Below are 24,271 nucleotides of genomic sequence, written 5' to 3' on the forward strand. Positions count from 1 at the left end.
AAAGAACTACGGGCAATTAAAAACTACCAAGAGTGGGAGAAACAGTCTTTCCTGGGGAAAAGCATACCAATTGGTTATAGAATACCAAAGGGTCAGCCATGAACACACAATACAAATGACATTATACAAAATGTATCTAGTATCATACACAAAGGTAACAACAGTTAAAGAAAAAGAGGCTGTGAGTTTGAAAGAGAGCAAGGGGATGTATGTGGGAAGTGTTGGAAGGAAAAAAGGGAAGGGGGAATGATATAATTACACATTATAATCTCAACACCTTATCTGCTATTGAGATAGTTTCATTTGGACTTGTTTTGGAGATGAGTGTCAGGTAACCCAACTTTTGTCTTAAACTTGCTGTGTAGCAGAGGATAACCTTGAACCTATGACTTTCCTGGCTCCATCTCCAAAGTGTTGGGATTATAGAAAGGAACCACTGTATCTGCTTTAGAGTCTACTTTGAATGACACTTTTACCACTATAGCCACGATAGACTATGTAGTAGGTGGAACTAACTGCAAAATGAAAACTAAATGACCCTTGAAATTATAAGGATTTTAGGGTACTGACAATATCATTAAACAAAGCAGTCATTCTGCACACAGAGCTTTGTTTACAGATCATAAACCCAAATAACGGGCCCTGACTATAACCTTTGGGAATATAATTCCTTCTTTATTTTGGAAATAGGAAGCCTTAGAGAAGTAAGGACAAGGGATACTGAGAGGAGGTAAATGTACTAGAGGCTAGATTATATGACTAGACAGGATATTTTTTCATCTCTGAAGTCTGTGGTTCTTTATCCAGACAAAAGGATTGGCTTGTGGATGGTAATTATTGTTCATAAAAAAACTGCCTTTTAAAATAACATCATGTATCTTAGCATTTTTGTAATCTTACTGTGTGACATTTAATAAAAATATATTTCACACTAATTAATGTACTTATTATGTCCTTAAGAAGGTGGGTGTAACTTATTTTTCCAGGATGCTACCAAAATCCATGGACATTCTAGAATATTGATTGATGTCTTAGTTATCGTCACTCAAAGGATAATTTGAGTATGTTTTCAAGTTTCTGATTCTACCATGCAGCTGATAGTGTCTAGTCTCTTTTGAATTTATGGTAGTTACAAAGGTTTCCCATGAGTAGGCTGATTCATGACATTCAGTGTTCAGGCAGTCAGATGATGAACCATTATGTAATATGGAAAAACAACCCATTGTTGTTTGCTTATTTTCTTGTACTTTTCGAACTCAGACATTGGCACATATTAATTCCTGCATGACTTGCAGGGACTTGATGATGATTACACCTTAATGAGCTGAAAGAGTTCCCCCAAGTGACTAGAAATGTATTCAAGTGCTAGCTTCCAAATTACTTGTTGCATGGTTTTATATTAACTACCTAATTTCATGCACTTATAAAATCTTACAATTTCCTTTTATATTATGTAAGACATAATGTTGTCAACACTGCTGTTTCCCCACCCCACCCCCATTAGTAATAACCTTTCTTGTCAGTGGTTTTGACCACTTTGTCCCTAGTGTCACAACCTATGAGAGGACTGTTGTGTCATTTAGAAATGCTTTTGTGTCCTCTTCCTGTCTGTCCTCTGCCTCCTGGGACATCAACACTGCCAGTGTTCTTTCTGCCAACCTTTACCCATTTATTTCTCACCAGTTCTTCTAATATTATCTTTTATAATGTGTGCAAAAAAGGAGAAATAACAATTGAGCTAGTTTTATTAAAAATCTCATAAATAAATAAATAGCTTTCCTTGCAACTATACATTTTTCTTTTCCCCAAACCTTGTTTAAAATTAAATTCTTGGAGGATAAGTGTCAAGTAAACTAGCAGCCCAACTGCCCTGTTGTAAAGAATTTTTTTTCCCTTTGAGATAAGACACAGAGCTCGGGCCGACCTCCAACTTGATATGTAACCAAAGCTGGCTTTGAATGCCTGATTTTCCTAAGTGATGAGATTCCAGTATAATTTCAGAGGTCTTAATTTCTCTATCTAGACAACTTTCTCAATCTGTTATATGTATTTATACACACACATACAAATTGATTTTCAGTCCATCTCCTTTGATTGTCTTTTGCTACTTACCATTTTGTCTTTTGAATATTGTTCACTATCCTGCCTTCGAATTGGTACCATTCTTCCTTTCTTCGTCTCCTGGGTGATTTGGTTCACATTACTCTGAGAAGACCTTCTGCATATGTTCAGCTCCTCTTTCCTTATCCTTGACCAAATGCCCAACTTCTTATAGGTACTACTTTGATGCTTCATTATCTTTCTTTGTTCACTGAACTCCTCTGTTTCTTTCCTCACCAGTTGAAGCATTATTATTTCCTCTGTCTCATTCCAGTTGTCTCTTATCCAATACCTCCTCTTAAATAGTATCTGTCTAGATTTTCTGATCCATGATTCTTCAATAAAATATTCAATTCATACCTTACTTTTTTACACAACAGCAATATATTTATTTATTTTCTCTCTTTTTTTAAAATCCACATTTTTATTAAATATTTTCTTTATTTACATTTCAAATGTTATCCCTTTCTGGTTTCCCTTCCATAAACCCCCTATCCCATCCCCCCCATCCCTTGCTTCCATGAGGGTGCTCCCTTACCCACCTACCCCTTCCTGCCTCAACACCCTGGCATTCCCCTACACTGGGACATTGAATCTTCACAGGTCCAAGGGCCTCTCCTCCCACTGATGCCTGACAAGGCATCCTCTTTTATGGTACTGAAGATCAAACTCTAGGGTCTCATGCATGCCAGCAGCCACTCTGCCATCAACTATGTTCCCAGCCCACACCGTAGCTTTTGACTGAGTCAGATTTATTTCTTTATAACCTACATGCTGCCATTGCAGAAGTCTTTTTTAAAATCTTGCTTCATTTCCTTATGTAAGGGATGAATGACCTGCCACGTGGAGTGTGGAGTAGGAAAGTGTGCCACTGTACAATTTTAAATAGGCTGCATTCAAGGCTACTACAGGGGACAGCCTAATTTGAAGCATGTCAATAGGTGGAAATTTGTCTCATTTTATTATTTTTTTACTTTGTTTTTTGAAGAATTTTTCCTTTACTTTAAAGACTACAATTGTGTCGTTTTCCCTTTCCTTTTCCTCTTTCCATACCTTCCCACGTACCCCTCCTTGCTTTCTTTCCAACCCATGGGCTCTTGTTCAATAACTGGTTTTTATATATTCCTATATCTAACCTGCTCAGTTTGTATAATATTATTTGTATGCATGTTTTCAGGGCCTGGGTGCACTGGTGTCATGCATCCTTCCATTGAAGATTTATGTGCAATATATTTGATCATATTTTTTTCTCCAACACCTCTCAGACCCTACCCACCTAAGTCCATGTGTGTTCTCTCTCTCTCTCTCTCTCTCTCTCTCTCTCTCTCTCTCTCAGTCTCTCTCTCCCCCTCCCTCCATCCCTCTCTCTATCCCCCTCCCCATTCCTTTCCCATCCCCTCCCTACACACACACACACACACACACACACACACACACACACACACACACACACACACCCAAAGGTCAAAATAAGCAAAAGTTTTTAGAATTCTTTTATCATATGTGCATGAGAGTTTTTTCCTGCCTGTCTGTATGTGCACCATGTGCATGCCTATGGATAGTTGTGAACCATGTGGTGCTTAGACCTCTGCAAGAACAAGTGCTTTCAACCACCAAGCCATCTCCAGCTCCAAGAACTCTTCATTGAGGGATTTTTGCACTATCCAAATCCTACATTCCTGTCCCTATCCATACTCCTATCTTTTCCACTGAGTCAATTTTACTTTCTTTTATTCTCTATTTTTGGCTCCCTTTGTGATTTTGATGATTTCCTGTCCAATATATGCCAGCATACTTACATTTTCATTCAAAGCTAATTTGAAATCTGAACTCATTTCAAGTGGGTAAAAATAGGAAAAGAACTAAAAGCCTGGTTTGTAGTTGTCTTTAATTTTTTTTGAAATTATGTATGCGAAGTTAAAAAGAAATGTTCATAGAACAAAAACATCACTCAGCCAACCAATGCTTTTAAAAATATAAAAGTAGATGTATATAGTTGAGCCATTCCATGACATAGTTAAGGCCACACAGTATGCCTCATTGTGATTGTCCATGTCCCTGAGGTAGATAATACAGTTATTCTCAGGGACCCTATATATATGAGAAACACTTAGAAAGTAGTTGTAATAGCCAACCTAATAAGTAAATACTTAGTTATACAGTATAGAATTTAAGTATTATAAGTATCCAGAGAAGAGGGAAAATATTATTGCTTGGCATTGCTACTAAAGATTTTATGGGGAAGTGGGTCTTAAAGGAAATACGTAGTTTGGATTAGCTAGACTGGGCTAGAAGAAGTTTGTTAACATTTCTCAGTAAAAAGATAATTGTTCAGCAAAGACCCTAAGGGGAAAATTAACTGGCTATTTAAGAGAACGGAAAATTTTGTTCCAGGAAGTAGTAGGAAATATAATCAGATAATTACAAAGGAACTAATTGAGCAAGATCCTTGAATTCAAAATTGGGGAATTAGGAATTGTTGAAAAGAAAATCATTTTGCCAAACCATTCTCAAAAATGTCAGTTTCCCACTTATTTACATATTAAAATGTTCTTATATAATACAAAAAAACAATATTAAATGTTTCTTTGGGTACTGAGCATTGCTCTAAGTCTGCAGCTCTTAACCTGTGGGTTGAGACTCCTTTAGGAGTTGAACAACCCTTTCACAGAGTCACACATAGCAGATATCCTGCTTATCAGATATCTGAATTATAATTCATAACAGCAGTAAGTACAGTTGTGAAGTAGCAATGAAATAATTTTATGGCTGGGGGTCATCACAACATGAAGAGCTCACAGCATTAGGAAGGTTGAGAACTGCTCCTCTAAGTAATAGCTCATTTAATCTGATACACTTTGCAGTTGATTCTGTTTTGTCCCCTCTATTTTGCAAATGAGGATATAGAAATGGAAACTACTTTAACATGTTGAAATTGGCATAAGTGACAAATCCAGAATTCAGCTCAACTAGTTAGTCTCGGGTACTAGTTCTACCTCCTCGTCTAATAAATACACAACCTCATTATAGAACTTTCTAAGAATCTCAAGTACAAGATTTGGACAATTGAGCTTTACATATTTTTATTAAATTGTTATTTTCCCAAACACCACTTATATTGTTAAGATTTGGTTTTTCTATTCCAAATATATATTCTCTTTTTGTCTGTGTTATGTCTGGGTGGGTGTGGCATGTGTATGTGTGTGCATGTGCTTGGAATGCTCTAGAGGATACCCGTGGATATTGTTCCTTAGGCACCATCTACCTTTTTTTCTCTTTGAATCTTGGTCTTCCATTGGTCTGGGGCTCACCAAGCTGGCTAACCATGAGTTCCAAGGACCTAACTTGTCTCTGCCTCTCCAGTGCTGGTATTGCAAAACATGGGCCATCTTTGCTGGTATCCTCAATTTAGGGTTTGGAGATTGAACTCAGGTTCCTGGTTGAACTATTTCCCTATCTTCCATATATATAAAGTTTATTAATTTGACATATGAATTGATAACTATTTCATTTCTTGTAAAGTCTCTAATTTACATTTTTCTCTTACAACAGGTCTTTTGGTTGGGACTCTTGATTCCGTCTTAGACTCTACTGCTAAGGTAGCTCCGTTTCGCATCCTACACCAGACACCAGATTCTCAAGTGTACTTGTCAATTGCATGTGGTAAGTATGGTGGTTTAAAAAGCCCTACAGTTCAAATGCCATCAAGACACTAAGGCAATCATATTAAAACTAGTTGAGCTTCACATTCCAAATTGATGAATTAGTAAGTACTGAAATTAAAATACTTTTACTAAAATTTTAGCTAATGAAGATTTTAATCATATTTAAATGTATAAGGTATCTTATATAAAACCCAATCACCAAATATTGAATGTCACTGTGCACTAAGCATGGTTGCAAGTGCATTGTATATAGAAAGACTGAATATTAAACTGACTTTTATTTTGCAGTCATTTTGAGATTTGGAGGCCAGTTAAATGCAACTATTCTTTGAGAGAATAATAAGACCTGTCTTTAAGAATGATTACAGGTTATTGGGTGATTAAAACTCCATTGATATGGGAGACCGAAGTATGTGGTCCAGCAGTGCAGATTCTGAGCAACTTTTTGGTTCCTGCTACTTGACTCCTTTTATCAACTCTTTAATTCCTTACAAAACTGCTGGAAAGATTGGATATTCCTCCATTAAATATTGACATTCTTTATTTTTTTTCTTCTAATAACTGAGGTGAGGAGAACTTGAAGTTTATGGTGAGCCTAAACTTAAAGGTAGTTCCCTGAAAAAGTGGAAGCCTGATATTTGAAATGTATTTTTGTTGCCCTACATGCTGTTTCATAAAAGGCATTGTGACCTTTAAAATGCAAAGGAATGATTTACAAGTAGTGCTACATAAACATTCATGGCCAAATTATCTAGATCTTTCCACAGTGTATATTGGTGGTGTGAAAAAGAGATGAGTTTTGCTAATGATGCAGATCAGATTTTTTTAAACTCGCAATGGCAGTTTGGTATCTTTTACAATATTAAACAAAACTAAAACCTTACTATTTCTGGTCTTTTAAAAATTTTATTTCTTTACATATGTATGTACACATGTATGTATACATGTATGTATGTATTTTACTTTGCATGCATTGGTGTTTTGCTTATATGCATGTGTAAGGATGTCAGATCCCCTGGAACAGGAGTTGTGGGCTGCCTGTGCCTCCTGGGAATTGAACCTGGGTCCTCTAGAGGAACAACTGTTGCTCTTAACTTCTGAGCCATCTCTCCAGCCCCTATTTCAGGCCTTATAAAATAATTGAATGACAGATTCCATTTTTCCAAAGTGTGTATTTTTTGGAAAAATGCACATGAATTTGTAGACCGTTCATATTTGTGAAGATAGAGCACACAATTACATCATTAGCATGTGTGGCTTTAAAAGACAGGTTTAAATTTCCTTCAGTCCTGCTACTGAGTCTTTTCTCTTTGTCTCTCAAATTAGAATCCATCAGAACTAAATGCACATAAGATTAAGAGAATTTTGTAATTTCAGTTCTAAAGGTGGTTGGCCAAAATTCCTTTAAAGGAATGTCCTTTCTACTCTAAAGAGTTAGAGGTGACTATTCTTGCAAATGAAGCTGATTACACAAATTTAGCTCATATTCATAACATGGATAAAAGTCTAACTGGATTATAGAAAATAAACAAATTTTCAGTGTCAATACAATTTTACTGTGGTCCTCTATATGTATCATGGGAACATTCTAAGCAGTCAAGCTTATTCGTTTTAATGAGATCTGTATAATACACATCTCTAGGAAGACTCTTTTTTCCCCATCTTTAATAAATTGGGTATCTCTTATTTATTGTTATTCCCTTTCCTGGTTTCCAGGTCAACATCCCCCTAACCCCTCTATATGGCTGTTCCCCTCCCCATCCTCCCCCCATTACCACCCTCCCCCCAACAGTCTAGTTCACTGGGGGTTCAGTCATAGCAGGGCCAAGGGCTTCCCCTTCCACTGGTGCTCTTACTAGGCTATTCATTGCTACCTATGAGGTTGGAGCCCAGGGTCAGTCCATGTATAGTCTTTGGGTAGTGGCTTAGACCCTGGAAGCTCTGGTTGGTTGGCATTGTTGTACATATGGGGTCTCAATCCCCTTCTAGCTGTTTCAGTCGTTTCTAAGATTCCTTCAACGGGGGTCCCGTTCTCAGTTCAGTGGTTTGCTGCTGGCATTCGCCTATGTATTTGCTGTATTCTGGCTGTGTCTCTCAGGAGAGATCTACATCCAGTTCCTGTCAGCCTGCTCTTCTTTGCTTCATTCATCTTATTTAGTTTGGTGGCTGTATATGTATGGGCCACATGTGGGGCAGGCTCTGAATGAGTGTTGCTTCTGCCTCTGTTCTACACTTTGCCTCCCTATACCCTCCCAAGGGTATTCTTGTTCCCCTTTTAAAGAAGGAGTGAAGCATCCCCATTTTGGTCATCCTTCTTGAGTTTCATGTGTTCTGTGCATCTTGGGTAATTCGAGCATTTGGGCTAATAGCCACTTATCAATGAGTGCATACCATGTGTGTTTTTCTGTGATTGGGTTACCTCACTCAGGATGATATTTTCCAGTTCCAACCATTTGCCTACGAATTTCATAAAGTCATTGTTTTTGATAGCTGAGTAATATTCCATTGTGTAGACGTACCACATTTTCTGTATCCATTCCTCTGTTGAAGGGCATCTGGGTTCTTTCCAGCTTCTGGCTATTATAAATAAAGCTGCTATGAAGAAGTGGAGCGCTTGTCTTTTTTATATGTTGGGGCAACTTGTGGGTATATGCCCAAGAGAGGTATAGCTGGATCCTCAGGCAGTTCAATGTCCAATTTTCTGAGGAACCTCCAGACTGATTTCCAGAATGGTTGCACCAGTCTGCAATCCCACCAACAATGGAGGAGTGTTCCTCTTTCTCCGCATCCTCGCCAGCATCTGCTGTCACCTGAGTTTTTGATCTTAGCCATTCTCACTGGTGTGAGGTGAAATCTCAGGGTTGTTTTGATTTGCATTTCCCTTATGACTAAAGATGTTGAACATTTCTTTAGGTGTTTCTCAGCCATTCGGCATTCCTCAGCTGTGAATTCTTTGTTTAGCTCTGAACCCCATTTTTAATAGGGTTATTTGTCTCCCTGCGGTCTAACTTCTTGACTTCTTTGTATATTTTGGATATAAGCCCTCTATCAGTTGTAGGATTGGTAAAGATCTTTTCCCAATCTGTTGGTTGCCGTTTTGTCCTAACAAAGGTGTCCTTTGTCTTACAGAAGCTTTGCAGTTTTATGAGATCCCATATGTCGATTCTTGATCTTAGAGCATAAGCCATTGGTGTTTTGTTCAGGAAATTTTCCCAGTGACCATGTGTTCGAGATTCTTCCCCACTTTTTCTTCAATTAGTTTGAGTGTATCTGCTCAATGTGGAGGTCCTTGTTCCACTTGGACTTACGCTTTGTACAGGGAGATAAGAAAGGATCAATCTGCGTTCTTCTACATGCTGACCTCCAGTTGAACCAGCACCATTTGATGAAAATGCTGTCTTTTTTCCATTGGATAGTTTTGGCTCCTTTGTCAAAAATCAAGTGACCATAGTGTAGGTTCATTTCTGGGTCTTCAATTCTATTCCACTGGTCTGTCTGCCTGTCTCTGTACCAATACCATACAGTTTTTATCACTATTGCTCTGTAATACTGCTTGAGTTCAGGGATAGTGATTCCCCCTGAAGTCCTTTTATTGTTGAGGATAGTTTTCGCTTTCCTGGGTTTTTTGTTATTCCACATGAATTTGTAAATTGTTCTGTCAAATTCTGTGAAAAATTGGATTGGAATTTTGATGGGGATTGCATTTAATCTGTACTTGCTTTTGGTAAAATGGCCATTTTTACTATATTAATCCTGCCAATCCATGAGCATAGGAGATCCTTCAATCTTCTGAGATCTTCTTCAATTTCTTTCTTCAGAGGCTTGAAGTTCTCATCATACAGATCTTTCACTTGCTTGGTTAAAGTCACACCAAGGTATTTTATATTATTTGGGACTATTATGAAGGATGTCATTTCCCTAATTTCTTTCTCAGCTTGTTTCTCTTTTGTGTAGAGAAAGGCTACTGATTTATTTGAGTTAATTTTATACCCAGCCACTTTGCTGAAGGTGTTTATAAGGTTTACTAGTTTTCTGGTAGAACTTTTGGGATCATTTAAATATACTATCATATCATCTGCATATAGTGATGTTTTGACTTCTTCTTTTCCAGTCTGTATCCCCTTCATCTCCTTTTGTTGTATAATTGCTCAGGCTAGAACTTCAAGAACTATATTGAATAAGTAGGGAGAGAGTAGGCAGCCTTGTCTAGTCCCTGATTTTAGTGGGATTGCTTCAAGTTTCTCTCCATTTAGTTTGATGTTAACTACTGGTTTGCTATATATTGCTTTTACTATGTTTAGATATGGCCCTTGAATTCCTATTCTTTCCAGGACTTTTATCATGAAGGGGTGTTGAATTTTGTCAAATGCTTTCTCAGCACCTAATGAAATTTCATGTGGTTTTTATCTTTCAGTTTGTTTATATAGTGGATTACATTGATGGTTTTCCATATATTAAACCATCCCTGCATACCTGGGATGAAGCCTACTTGATCATGATGGATGATTGTTTTGAGGTGTTCGTAGATTTGGTTTGGAAGAATTTTATTGAGTATTTTTGCATTGATATTCATAAGGGAAATTGGTCTGAAGTTCTCTTTCTTTGTTGGGTCTTTGTGTGGTTTAGGTATAAGAATAATTATGGCTTCATAGAAGGAATTTGGTAGCACTCCGCCTGCTTCAATTTTGTGGAATAGTCTGGATAGAATTGGTATGAGGTCTTCTATGAAGGTCTGATAGAATTCTGCACTAAACCCGTCTGGACCTGGGCTCTTTTTGGTTGAGAGACTTTTAATGACTGCTTCTATTTCTTTAGGAATTATGGGGTTGTTTAAATGTTTTACCTGTTCCTGATTTAACTTGGGTACTTGGTATCTGTGTAGGAAATTGTCCATTTCCTCCAGCTTTTCAAGTTTTGTTGAATATAGGCTTTTGTAGTAGGATCTGATGATTTTTTGAATTTCCTCTGAATCTGTAGTTATGTCTCCCTTTTCATTTCTGATTTTGTTAATTTGGACACACTCTCTGTGTCCTCTCGTTAGTTTGGCAAAGGGTTTATCTATCTTGTTGATTTTCTCAAAGAACCAACTTTTGGTTCTGTTGATTCTTTCTATGGTCCTTTTTGTTTCTACTTGGTTGATTTCAGCTCTGAGTTTGATTATTTCCTGCCTTCTACTCCTCCTGGGTGTATTTGCTTCTTTTTGTTCTAGAGCTTTTAGGTGTGCTGTCAACTTGCTGATATATGCTCTCTCCTGCTTCTTTCTGCAGGAACTCAGAGCTATGAGTTTTCCTCTTAGCACAGCTTTCATTGTGTCCCATAAGTTTGGGTATGTTGTACCTTCATTTTCATTAACTTCTAAGAAGTCTTTAATTTCTTTCTTTATTTCTTCCTTGACCAGGTTATCATTGAGTAGAGCATTGTTCAACTCCCATGTATATGTGGGCATTCTTCCCTTATTGTTATTGAAGACCAGCTTTAGCCCGTGGTGGTCTGATAGGACTCATGGGATTATTTCTATCTTTCTGTATCTGTTGAGGCCTGTTGTGTGCCCGATTATACGGTCAATTTTGGAGAAAGTACCATGAGGTGGTGAGAAGAAGGTATATCCTTGCTTTAGGATAGAATGTTCTATAAATATCTGTTAAGTCCATTTGGTTCATGACTTCTCTTAGTCTGTCTGTCTCTGTTTAATTTCTCTTTCCATGATCTGTCCATTGATGAGAGTGGGGTGTTGAAATCTCCTACTATTATTGTGTGAGGTACAATGTGTGTTTTGAGCTTTAGTAAGGTTTCTTTTATGTATGTAGGTGCCCTTGTATTTGGGGCATAGATATTTAGGATTGAGAGTTCATCTTGGTGGATTTTTCCTTTGATGAATATGAAGTATCCTTCCTTATCTTCTTTGATGACCTTTAGTTGAAAATTTATTTTATTTGATATTAGAACGGCTACTCCAGCTTGCTTCTTCCGACCATTTGCTTGGAAATTTGTTTTCCAGCCTTTCACTCTGAGGTAGTGTCTGTCTTTGTCTCTGAGGTGTGTTTCCTGTAGGCAGCAGAATGCAGGGTCCTCATCACATATCCAGTTTGTTAATCTGTGTCTTTTTATTGGGGAATTGAGTCAATTGATGTTGAGAGATATTAAGGAATTGTGATTGTTGCTTCCTGTTACCTTCGTTTTTGGAGGTGAGATTATGTTTGTGCGCTTGTCTTTTCTTTGTTTTGTTTTGTTTTGTTTTGTTTTTTTGCAAAACAATTAGTTTCTTGCTTTTTCTAGGGGGTAGCTTGCCTCCTTATGTTGGGCTTTACCATTTATTATCCTTTGTAGGGCTGGATTTGTAGAAAGATATTGTGTAAATTTGGTTTTGTCATGGAATATCTTGGTTTCTCCATCTATGTTAATTGAGAGTTTTGCTGGATACAGTAACCTGGGCAGGCATTTGTATTCTCTTAAGGTCTGTATGACATCTGTCCAGGATCTTCTGGCTTTCATAGTCTCTGATGAGAAGTCTGGTGTAATTCTTATAGTTCTGCCTTTATATGTCACTTGAATTTTTTCCCTTACTGCTTTTAATATTCTTTCTTTGTTTTGTGCATGTGGTGTTTTGACTATTATGTGACGGGAGGATTTTCTTTTCTGGTCCAATCTATTTGGAGTTCTGTAGGCTTCTTGTATGCTTATGGGTATCTCTTTCTTTAGGTTAGGGAAGTTTTCTTCTATGATTTTGTTGAAGATATTTACTGGTCCTTTAAGATGGGAGTCTTTACTCTCTTCTAAACCTGTTATATGTAGGTATGATTTTCTCATTGTGTTCTGGATTTCCTGTATGTTTTGGACCAGTAGCTTTTTCAATTTACATTTACTTTGACAGTTGTGCTGATGATTTGTCTGGAATCTTCTGCTCCTGAGATTCTCTCTTTTATCTCTTGTATTCTGTTGGTGATGCTTGTATCTATGGCTGCTTGTCTCTTCCTTTGGTTTTCTATATCCAGGGTTGTCTCCCTTTGTGCTTTCTTTATTTTTTCTATTTCCATTTTCAATTCCTTCACCTGTTTGATTGTGTTTTCCTATAATTCTTTCAGGGATTTTTGCATTTCCTCTGTATAGGCTTCTGCTTCTTTATTTCTGTTTTCCTGTATTTCTGTAAGGGAGTTCTTTACTATGTCTTTCTTGAAGTCCTCCATCATCATGATCAAATGTGTTTTTAAATCTAGATCTTGCTTTTCTGGTGTGTTTGGATAATCATTGTTTCCTTTGGTGGGAAAATTGGGCTCTGATGGTGCCATGCAGTCTTGGTTTCTGTTGCTTGGGTTCCTTCGCTTGCCTCTTGCCATCAGGTTGTCTCTGGTGTTACCTTGTTCTGCTATTTCTAGCAGTAGCTTGACTGTCCTATATGCCTATGTGTCAGGAGTGCTGCAGACCTGTTTTCCTGTTTTCTTTCAGCCAGTTATGGGGACAGAGTGTTCTGCTTTCAGGCGTGTAGTCTTTCCTGTCCACTGGCTTTTAGCTGTTCCTGTGGGCATGTGTCCTGAGTCAACCAGGCAGGTCACTTGGAGCAGAAAAGTTAGTCTTTTTTTTTTTAAGATTTATTTTATTATGTACGTGTGAGTACACTGTCACTGTCTTCAGCCACACCAGAAGAGGGCATCGGATCTCATTACAGATGGTTGTGAGCCACCATGTGGTTGCTGGGAATTGAACTCAGGACCTCTGGAAGAGCAGTCAGTGCTCTTAACCACTGAGCCAGCTCTCCAGCCCTAGAAATTTAGTCTTACCTCAGGCCTGAAGTCGCTCCTCGAGGCTGTGTTTCGGCTCTCCCTGAGGGCAGCAACCAGAAGGGCCTGCCCCTACTTCTAGGTCCCTGTGCTGTGCAGGGGCCCCTGATGGCGCTAGGCGTTTTCCTCGAGAGTCAGATATGTGAGCAGAGAGTAGTCTCCTCTGCTTTCCCAGGCATGTCTGCCCCTCTGAAGGTCTAGCTCTTTCTCCCATGGGATTTGGGTGCAGGGAGCTTTTTGACTGGGTCTGTTCAGATCCGGGCACAGTCTGGACCGCAGGGCTCCTGCAGCTTGACTGCCCCTATCTTACTGTGCCCAGAGGCCCTATACAGTTTCCTCTTGGGCCAGGGATGTGGGCAAAGGTGGGCAGAAGTGGCGGTCTCTCCTGCCCTGCAGTCTCAGGTTTGCTCACACGTCTGGGCAATGATCTCTCTGTCTCTGTCTCTGTCTCTCTCTCTCTCTCATGGTGTTTCAGAGCAGGGCTCTCGGAAGACTCTTAATGTTACTGGGTAATGGGGTAGTGGGTCTTGATAATGACACTTTCTACAAGGGAAATCAAACCTAGAAATAATAATATTATCATGACCTTCAATAAGATAGCTATAGGTCTTATGGTTTACTATTGCCACAAGGTTCCTGACTTGTATTGTAAAATTTCTGTAAGTTTGTTAGATTATTGAATGAATGGTCTGATTGTTACCAAATGTTTCTTATGTTTTGTGACCATAGTAAAACGTCCTCATTCGTATAGCAATGTGAAGGACTGTCATGTGTCTGCTATTGCTCAGCCATCAACTACTACAATGGTAGTAGTTGTATTTGAGGACCAAGGGATAAGTGTGTGTGTGTGTGTGTGTGTGTGTGTGTGTGTGTGTGTGTTCTTTGTGTTTACATGTTTCTTTTAAGGTACTGATTACTTTCTAGGCACTAATTACTCTTCAGAATTTTTTATATTTTCTCATAAGCTATACTGACTTTTCCCCATTTCATTAAATATTGTATTTTTACATTTATAATAACTATAGCTCTATTCTTTATGCTTATATACTCAGATGGAATAAAGAATAAATTTAATATCTTTGTTTTTTTATGACCATCATTTGTGAAAGGGACAAATTTCTTCTTAAACTAAATTTAAGTATCAAGAAGTTTATTAAGGAGTTTTCCTTGATCTTTCTTTTCTATATTATAAACCAGGAGCCAACAGAGAAGAAATAACAAAACATTGGGACTGGTTGGAACAAAATATCATGAAGACTTTATCTGTGTTCGATTCAAATGAAGATATTACTAATTTTGTACAAGGCAAAATAAGAGTAAGTAGAATAGATAAGTACATAAAGAAGATGTATACATTCACAGAGGAGTTCATTCTCCCATAAAGAAATTATAACATTTGCAAAAGTTGTATAGAATTGAAGATAACTTTGTTAAGCAAAGTAAACTAGATTCAAAGTCAAGTATCCTATGTTTCTTTCATAAACAGATTTTAAATTCTACACACACACACACACACACACACACACACACACACACGCATGCACACATGCACGCATGCACATACGCATGCGCACACTCAAAGTGAAGGACAAAACTACAAGGAGGAAGGAAGGGAACTAATGGGAACAGGAAGAGAAAGGTGAACAAAATGAAATAGAAATATTGTATGTTTCTCTCATACACAGATTTAAATGTATGTTAGTATCTTGATTATAAGAGGAGAAATTGTCTCATGTATCTTGTGCACAAATATAAATGCATGTTAAAATTTACATTGTATACACATACAACATTGAAATTGAGAGTAAGAAGGGGTCTGTGGGAGTAGAGTAGTGGGGAACAAGAGAGGGTTATGGAGGTGAATTATGCACAAATTACAGTGAGATATATATATATATATGTATATATATATATTGAAACCCAGTATTTTATATCTTTTTTAAATAACAAGAATTTATGGAAATCAACTCACCTTCAGCTTCCTTATTGCTTTGTCAGTTGGTATGAGTTTGAAGGGCCCCAAATAAAATGCAGATGACTCGAAAAAAGGTGTCTGGATGTATTCTGTAAATGGAGTACTAAAATCTTCAGTCCTCTTATATAAAGATTGGAAGTGACATGGAAGGTCATCCATTTACTTGCACTTTTCAGGACTTTCAGAAGCACATGAATGAAGGCCAGAATCAGTGCTTCAGAAAATTACACAATGGTTTGGTTTGGGTGCTCTTATGAATATTCCTGTTGGTATTTTCATTTCACTGTCTTTTACATTGAATTGTGAACAAAGCTTTTGTTCATTCAGATGATGTTTGATGCCTACATTTGTGATAGTTTCTTATGAAGAGAAAAATACTAGCACATATATATGTATATAGTATGTATATATGTATATATATGTGTATATATGTGTATATATATGTGTGGGTGTATATATAATATATATGTATGTATGTGTATGTGTGGGTGTATATATATATATATATATATATATATATATATATATATATATATATAAAACCTATGTATCCATATAGGTCTATTTGATCAACTATGCTTAAAACTAATTATGGAAAAGATTTTTGTTAATAGGCAATGGTTAGTTTTCAGAAGATTTTTTTTTCTCTTCTAGGGACTAATTGCTGAAGAGGGAAAACAATCTTTTGCTAAAGAAGATGATCCTGAGAAATTTCGAGAAGCCCTTTTGAAATTTGAAAAATCTTTTGGTTTACCAGAGCAGGAGAAACTAGTAACTTATTATTCTTGCAGTTACTGGAGAGGACGGGTTCCTTGTCAGGGTTGGCTCTATCTAAGTACCAACTTTCTGAGCTTCTATTCTTTCTTGCTAGGATCAGAAAGTAAGTGTTTATTGTTTATCACGGCTTTGCTTTTCTGACTGTCCTTTCAACTCAGTGCTGTTAGCTTGTTTATATAGTAAAGGGATTGATATTAAAAGTAATTAACTTATATACATATCAAAAAAAGGTTCCAACCACAGAAAGAATCCCTTTAAGACTCTTTATGTATCTCTTAAACGGCCAACATTAACTAGTAGCCATGCACCTCATGAACTGCGTCTTATTTTGAAGCCACAAAAATGATATTACTTATAGCATATGTATAGCTTTTACATCAATGGTTGTATAATTAGATAATTATATATAAAGAAACAGACTTAAACATATAAAAATCATTTTCTAATTCTTTAAAAAGATATTGTTCTAAGTATTAGATATGTAGCTCAGTAGCAGAGCACATGTGTAGTACACATAAGGCCTTGAGTTCAATCCCAATAACATTCAAAACAAAACAAAAAACAAGAACATACATCTACTTTTAGAATCATTGACTATTGTATATTTATGACAGTGCTTCAAATTATTAACTAAACTTTGATCTCTAAAATACTGTGACATTTTGCCAGCAATCATGATAAAATAACTGAATTACAAAGATAAATCAATATTGAGAATTTAATCACACTTACTTATTTGCAGTTAAACTCATAATCTCCTGGGATGCAATCTCAAAACTTGAAAAGACTTCAAGTGTTATAGTAGCAGAGAGTATTCACGTATGTTCTCAAGGAGAGAACCACTATTTCTCAATGTTTTTACACATCAATGAAACCTACCTTCTTATGGAACAGCTGACAAACTATGCCATAAAGAGACTTTTTGATAAGGAAACATTTGATAATGACCCAGTCCTTGATGATCCTCTACAGATTACCAAAAGGTATTCAATTATTAATCTTTCCTTCTCATTTGTTATTTTAGGGACGTATGTGGGAGTCATATATTCCCAGGCATGGGTAGAAAGGTCAGAGGGTAGCTTGCAGAAGTCAGTTTTTTCCTTATTCCAAGTGGATTCTGGCAACTCGGGTCCTCAGGTTTGGAAGCAAGCACCTTTACCCTCTGAGCCATTTCGCTGGCCCCAGTATTTACATTTTAAAATATTTTTGGCTGTAAGAATCATATAACACTGATTAACATTAAAAGTTAACTGTTCTTTATTATATGATAATTTTGCTCCGGGATTGGTCATTGATGTATATATTTGTACGTTTATTCGCATATACTAAAGAACTGTTCCTCGTCCATGAAATTTTATTTTAAGAGATAATAGAAGTTAGGTTTGGAAATTATTTTTTAAATAAGATTTATTAGAGCATGTCTTAGGATTTCTGTTGCTGTAATGACACACCATGATCAAAGAAACTTGGGGAGAAAGGGGTTTATTTGACTTACACTTCCATATCACCGGCCTTCATCAAAGGAAGTCAGGACAGGAGTTCTCCAACAGGGTAACAGGGCAGGAACCTGGAGGCAGGAGCTGAAGCACAGGTCATTGAGGAGTGCTTCTTACTGGCTTGCTTCCCAAGGCTTGCTCAGCCTGCTTTCTTATAGAACCCAGGACCACCTGCTGAGGTATGGTACCACCCACAGTGGGTGGTTCTCTTCCATCAGCCACCACTTAAGAAAATGCCTGACAGGCTTCCATACAGCCCAGTCTGAAGGAGCCATTTTTTTTTCAGTTGAGGGCCCCTCTTCTCTGATGATTCAGCTGTGTCAAGTTGACAGAAAAGTAGCCAGCACAGAGTAGTTTCAGAAATGCATAGATTTTAATGCAGCTAGGTAACTCTAAATTTGTCTGTTATCATTACTGAGGGTTTCTGTTTCCTCCTCTAGCGTTCCTACCTCTGTGGACCCCTATTAGAAAGGAGTGGAATGTGTGGTGATTAAATATAAAAGAACTACAGAAGTACTAATCATTATTAGTGCCAACATCACAACTATCTGACTAGGTGGAAATGGGGACATGTGTACAGAATTCCGGCTCTTGGAAGGCTGAGGCAGGAGGATCATTAATTAGTTCTAGTCCAGCCTGGCCTACACAAGGAGACCTTGTCTTTAAGGAGGAAGAAAACAGTATCTGACTGATCATTGTTCATTACTATATTCGGTGTGCTGAAACCAAACAGAGCCTTTCATTCTGCTCAACACTTAAACAGTTGAATGAAGGGAACTTGCCAACAGGAAGGAGGCAAGGAAAGGATCCAGAAATAGCTAGTGCAAGCTGCTTTTGGCAAGGAAGATGAGGAGATAGACTGGGAAAGTTTGAGACCTAATCAAGTCGTCTGGATAGGCTAGAACAAGGGCTATGGAGGCTTGTTGTGTCCTACCTAGCCCTGATCAGGTAGTTATTTTATATGATACTTAAACTATTCCTAAAATTCAGATGTGTAAAGATTACTTGGAGAGTCTGCTTTTCTAGAAATTAGAATAATGAAGTGAATTTTTATACTTTATTACTAAAGTCATATCTCTATGATTTATGAACGGAACTATTCCATTAAGAATGTAAAGTGCAGAGGTGACTCAGAAGGTAAGAGCACTGTGTGCTCTTGCACAGGACCTGGGTTTCATTTCCAGCAGCCATACAGTGGTTAACAGCTGCCTGTAACTCCTGTTCCAGGGGATCTGACATGCTCTGGCCTCCTCAGACTCCTGCATGCACATGGTCCCTAGAAGCTCATACAGGTACACTCACATTCACATAAATAAATGAAAGCAATTTAAAGATTCACTTCATATTACAATGTTGCTGGCATTTGCTTGAATTACAAATAAATAATGACTGCTGAGAAACAGAGGATTAGAAAGGCCGCGCCCCTAATCAGTTACCTAATACCAAGTGTCCAGCCCTAAAATCATGTGTATACAAGTGACACTAAACAGACTCAGCAAGTTATATTTATGTATTTATCCATACATGTATCTATACATTCATACAAACATATACAAGAGGCCATGAATTTGAGAGGGTGATGGGGGATGGGAAGGTTTGGAGTTGGAGGGAAAGGTGATATAATATTTTAATTAAATATAAAACTTGTGGGTTGGAAAGATGGTTCAGTGGTTAAGAGCACTGGCTACTCTTCCAAAAGACCTGGGGTCAATTTCTAGCACCCACATAGTGGCTCACTATCATCTGGAACTCTAGTCCCAGGGGATCCAATGTCCTCTTTTGACAACTTCAGGTACTACATGCACATGGTATGCTGACCCACATACAGACAAAACACCCACGTACATAAAAGTAGACAAAATAAAGGAAAAATCCAAAATTTATAAAATTAAAAATTTATTTCCCTTAAAATGGGATCTAAGAGATCACATATCAGTGAATTTATCCATTAGTGATTATTTAAATGAGATGTAGTAATTTTTGTCTTTGTATATATTTTTGACTGAGCATATCGAAAGTCATATGTCTAAATATTTTTTCTAGTAAGTTAAGAATAACTAGGAAAGACTTCAGGTCACATTTTTAAATGGGCGTTTTCATTGCCTGTGTTTGCTTTATAAATATACACTCTAACATGTAAACAATCAGGAAGCCCTATTGCAGACATTTAGTGTCTATCCATTCGTGTTTTATTCCAGAAAAATTTAAATGTCAGCAAAATTAGGGCTTAACACAGCATACAGTTTTATTTTGTAATAATATGCCACAGAAATTTTTTCTATTCACACGAATGGGCTGTGATTAGTCATCCGTTTACTAATGAAGCAATCTACCAAATTACAACTGAAGTAGAGTGAAAATGTGCATGGGTTTCTGGTTATATAGATCGGGATTATTTTGCCAGACACAGTGAAGTACTACATTTTCAAACTGGAGATGCAGGAAGGCTGAATTTAGTTTCAGTTGTGTTGGCTTCGAGTTAGAACTTGCATAATTTCCTCACCACCCCAGATGGCATCGCTGCTTAGCACAAGGTATTTAGTGCCTCTAGAAAAACCATGCTATTTAGAGTGACAGCTTTGTATTTATATATTTATCTGTCAGTTAACAAGATGCATCTGTTTATCAACTCCAGTCCTCTGCCTAGCATGGTGCAAACAGTGTTGTTTTGTTCTGCTCCAATTTTAGATGTTTTTAAACCGTCATGTAAACTTTCATTTAACTGAATCTTGATATTGCTTTATAATATGCTCTTCCTCTTTAAATTTTAATGCCACCAGTTTTCATTATTAAATTTCGTTTTATTTGTATAGCTGCTTGATTTTCTAATAACCAAATATGTAATTACTATATTCTAAGGTTGGGTTTAGCCATAGGAATATATTATTAATGTATTATAATACTAGTTCTCCAGAAAAACACCCCTAAGACATCAATCATTTTGAGACCTATAATATGTGTAACTTTTGGGTCTCCTAATCTGAATAAAATGAAATTGGAAAAAAAATAAAAGAAATTTATCAGGAATCTGTATGTTAATTTATTTTTCCATTTAAGAATTCATTGAAGAGCATACCACTTAATGTGTAATCTTTCTGCTTTATAGTTTATATAGGTTAAACACTATTGGTATATTCATACTTTAGAATTTATCACTTGAGCCCCTCCCTCCTTTTTTTTTTTCTACAGAGGTTTGGAATATCGAGCCCACAGTGAGCAATTCAAAGCCTTTTTTAGGCTACCCAAAGAAGAAACTTTGAAAGAAGTACATGAATGTTTTTTATGGGTACCATTCAGCCACTTCAGTACTCATGGAAAAATGTGCATTTCAGAAAACTATATTTGCTTTGCTAGCCAGGATGGGAATCTATGTAGTGTTATCATTCCATTACGAGAGGTAATATAAATTTGGGTACTCATAAGTTTTTAATTTATAGAACGCCCTATAAATCTGTGAAGTAGTACAAGGCTGAGGAAATGTATCCTTTTAGCAATTTAAAAAAATCATTTAAGTACAAAATTATTCTTCAAGTTAAAAATACTAGCTTACGAGCTATTTTGAGATTGCTTTTAGAAAAGCTTTGCAAAAAGTGGGGAATTTTAAAAAGTAGATAAAAATTTAGGGCAGTGGTTCTCAACATTCCTTATGCTGCTATCCTTTAATGCAGTTTCTCTTATTATGATGACCTCCAACCATAACATTATTTCATTGATACTTCATAACTATAATTTTGCTGCTCTTGCGAATTATAATTTAAATATCTTATATGCTGGATATCTGATATGTAAGCCCTATGAAAGGGTCATTTGTCCTCAAAGGGGTCATGACTCACAGTTTAAGAGGTGATGACTTAGGATAACAATTTAGGCTGTCACATTTGATGCATTTGGTCATCAGGAATAGAATTGGTAACTTTAATGTTAGTCAAAAATTAGTATTCATCACTGAGTGTTTTATTTGACTTGATAATTTTAGAGGCCATGCTAATTTAGCTTTTTCCTTGAAAAGTAAAGTAACTTGAACTGAGGAATTGTGGGTGATCATTAGCACGATTCCTATTCGCAAGTCTCTTAGTGTGTCATACCACAGACCAAAACTGTCAGCCAGGACAGAGTAAAGCAAGCACATATCTGAATGTCAGCACTAGGAGAAACTGTGATTGACTTCTTTCTCTTTTACTCCCCAGGTTTTAGCTGTAGATAAAACTGATGACTCCAGCAGATCCGTCATCATTAGCATCAAAGGAAAAACAGCTTTTCGTTTCAATGAGGTTAAAGACTTTGAGCAACTGGTGGCAAAGCTCAGGCTCAAGTGCCGGGCAGCTTCAACTCAAGATGATGGTAGCACAGAGGTAAACTCTATGGCAATAACATAGTTTTGAAGGACAGTTTTGTCTTTAGAATAGTCTGGTCTTCCAAAAGGAATCTATGATAATTTTCCTGTTTATATCTGTCTGTCTTATTGTAAAAGCCTAAGTCTAAAGAAATTATATACTCTAAATATGTGCTGAAGTAAAAATTAAGGAGTTTAATGTGTTTAGGAATTAATACTTTAAGAAATATTATAATTTGATTTTACTTTATTTGCTCTTGTTCAATAAGCACTCTTATATGTTCATTCAACTTGACTTTTAATCTGTATTTGAGAACCTTGATTGTTGTCTCTTATTGGGACTGATGACAAGACTCGGTGGTTAAGAGTGCAGACTGCTCTTACAGTGGCTCTTGATGTCTGCACTTGCATTGGGCGGCTCATAACCACCTATAACCCCGGTTGCAGGGTATCTGATGCGTCTTCAGATCTCTGTGGTTATTGGATGCACATGGTGCACATACATAACATGCAGGCAAACACACATAAAATGACAAAGAGTAAACATTTTCTTTTTATTGCTATAGAGATAGAAGTTTTAAACAAGATTAAATATTTTAATACCTAATTGTTCACCTTTATTAACATAATTTTGTCCGAGGCAAAACAGTGACGTAGGCATTTATTAGGAAAATCTTAGGGAAGGGGGATGGTGAGATGACTTGCCATACAAGCCCTGCAACCTAAATTTGATTCCCAGAACCAAGGAAGGATGAAAGAAGAAAATAAGTCCAGAGAGTTGACCTGTGTTTTCTGTACATACATACCTGTACACAAACACACAAGTGTAGCAATAATAATTCTAATTTTTAAATATACACAATGATATTGCTGAAAGTTCTAAGTTATAAAAATGTTAGAGATAATAAATATTCTGAACAAAGTGTAGTTAGAAACCTGGTTTTTATTTTTAGTATGTTTTTCAAGAAAGTGTAGACGGATTGACAGATTGAATTCAAATGAATTTTCCACTCTCAATCCAGGAGTTCTGTGTTTTTACATATTTAAAAATTGTACCAAACTTAACAGTTTATTTTTAATTAAAGATTCACGTGTAAATAATCAAAATTGATGTTTCGGGTTGCATGATTTTCTTTAGATTGCCATATAAGGCCCTTTATCACTGGGGAATGAAGACTAAATAATATGCTAATTCATTTATAATGTAGTATTGGTAGACTAAGCCTTCCCTTCAATAAACCTCAGTATTTAAATATATGTGTCATCTCAGTCCCACATTCAGAATCTTTATGTAGGCCATGAAGAACTTTTCTTGCCCATATTTTCTGTCACATATTTTTTAGAATATTTTTAGCCAGAATATTCCTTAGCCTAATGCAAAAACACAAGTAAAATTTAACTAGTCTTGATAATTAATCTCTTAATAGCTCCACATTCTTGCTTTTGTCAAATCTGTCCTACCCTTTTTTTAAATCTTAGGTTTAGTCTAGATCCAGCATTTATTCTGAGTATCCTCCACTTTCCTTTCATGTCCCACTATAAATTTTCTTGGAAGCCTCACATGTCTTTGGTGGATGAGTGTCAAGGAAAGATTTTGTTTTAAATGTTCACCACTTCTAGATGCATCAAAATGCTAAGGATGTCTAGTTCTTTCTCATTTCAGAGGCTTTAGTGTAAAGATGTTCAGAATATACTAATTAGTATAAGAGCTTGCATGGAAATATATTTTTGAATTCTCATGTTTTATTTTCAGTGATTTTAAGTATGTGTGACTCTGAGAGAGGGTGGTGGGAGAAGGGAATGGATAGGAGGAGGGAGGGAGGATGAGAGGAGAGGAGGAGAAGAGAGAGAGAGAGAGAGAGAGAGAGAGAGAGAGAGAGAGAGAGAGATTGATTGTCAGTATAGGAAAACTTGTAGAAGTCAGTTCTTTGCTTCCACCATATGGGTCCTGGTGATTGGACTCAGCCTGACAGCAGCTTTCTTTAGCTACCGAGCCATTTTACTGACCCATAACTGAAGGTTTTCATCTTAGCAATGGTGAAGAAATTTGACCCATTTTAGAATTATCTCTGTATACCTTGCTATATCTGTAGGACATCATAAAAATTAGTGAAGAGAAAGCTTTCTAAAACAAGAGCTAGGGACTAGGG

General features: G+C 36.8%; 1 protein-coding gene across 2 annotated transcripts in view; it reads left to right on the forward strand.

Annotated features, from left to right (window-relative positions):
* Positions 1-24,271, forward strand: part of Tbc1d8b (TBC1 domain family member 8B) — an 87,940-nt gene that overhangs the window by 12,034 nt on the left and 51,635 nt on the right. For both annotated transcript variants that reach the window (XR_015646282.1, NM_001401137.1), the window contains exons 2-7: positions 5,653-5,763; positions 14,738-14,856; positions 16,170-16,395; positions 17,035-17,275; positions 20,978-21,185; positions 21,976-22,140. Coding sequence is in view for 1 of the 2 variants with exons in the window: in NM_001401137.1 (NP_001388066.1) it covers positions 5,653-5,763; positions 14,738-14,856; positions 16,170-16,395; positions 17,035-17,275; positions 20,978-21,185; positions 21,976-22,140 (1,070 nt within the window). In the remaining variant the exon portion in view is untranslated. The remainder of the gene's footprint in view (positions 1-5,652; positions 5,764-14,737; positions 14,857-16,169; positions 16,396-17,034; positions 17,276-20,977; positions 21,186-21,975; positions 22,141-24,271) is intronic.

This window comes from Rattus norvegicus, chromosome X (assembly GCF_021556685.1).
Source record: "Rattus norvegicus strain SHRSP/BbbUtx chromosome X, alternate assembly SHRSP_T2T, whole genome shotgun sequence".
Lineage (NCBI taxonomy): Eukaryota > Metazoa > Chordata > Mammalia > Rodentia > Muridae > Rattus > Rattus norvegicus.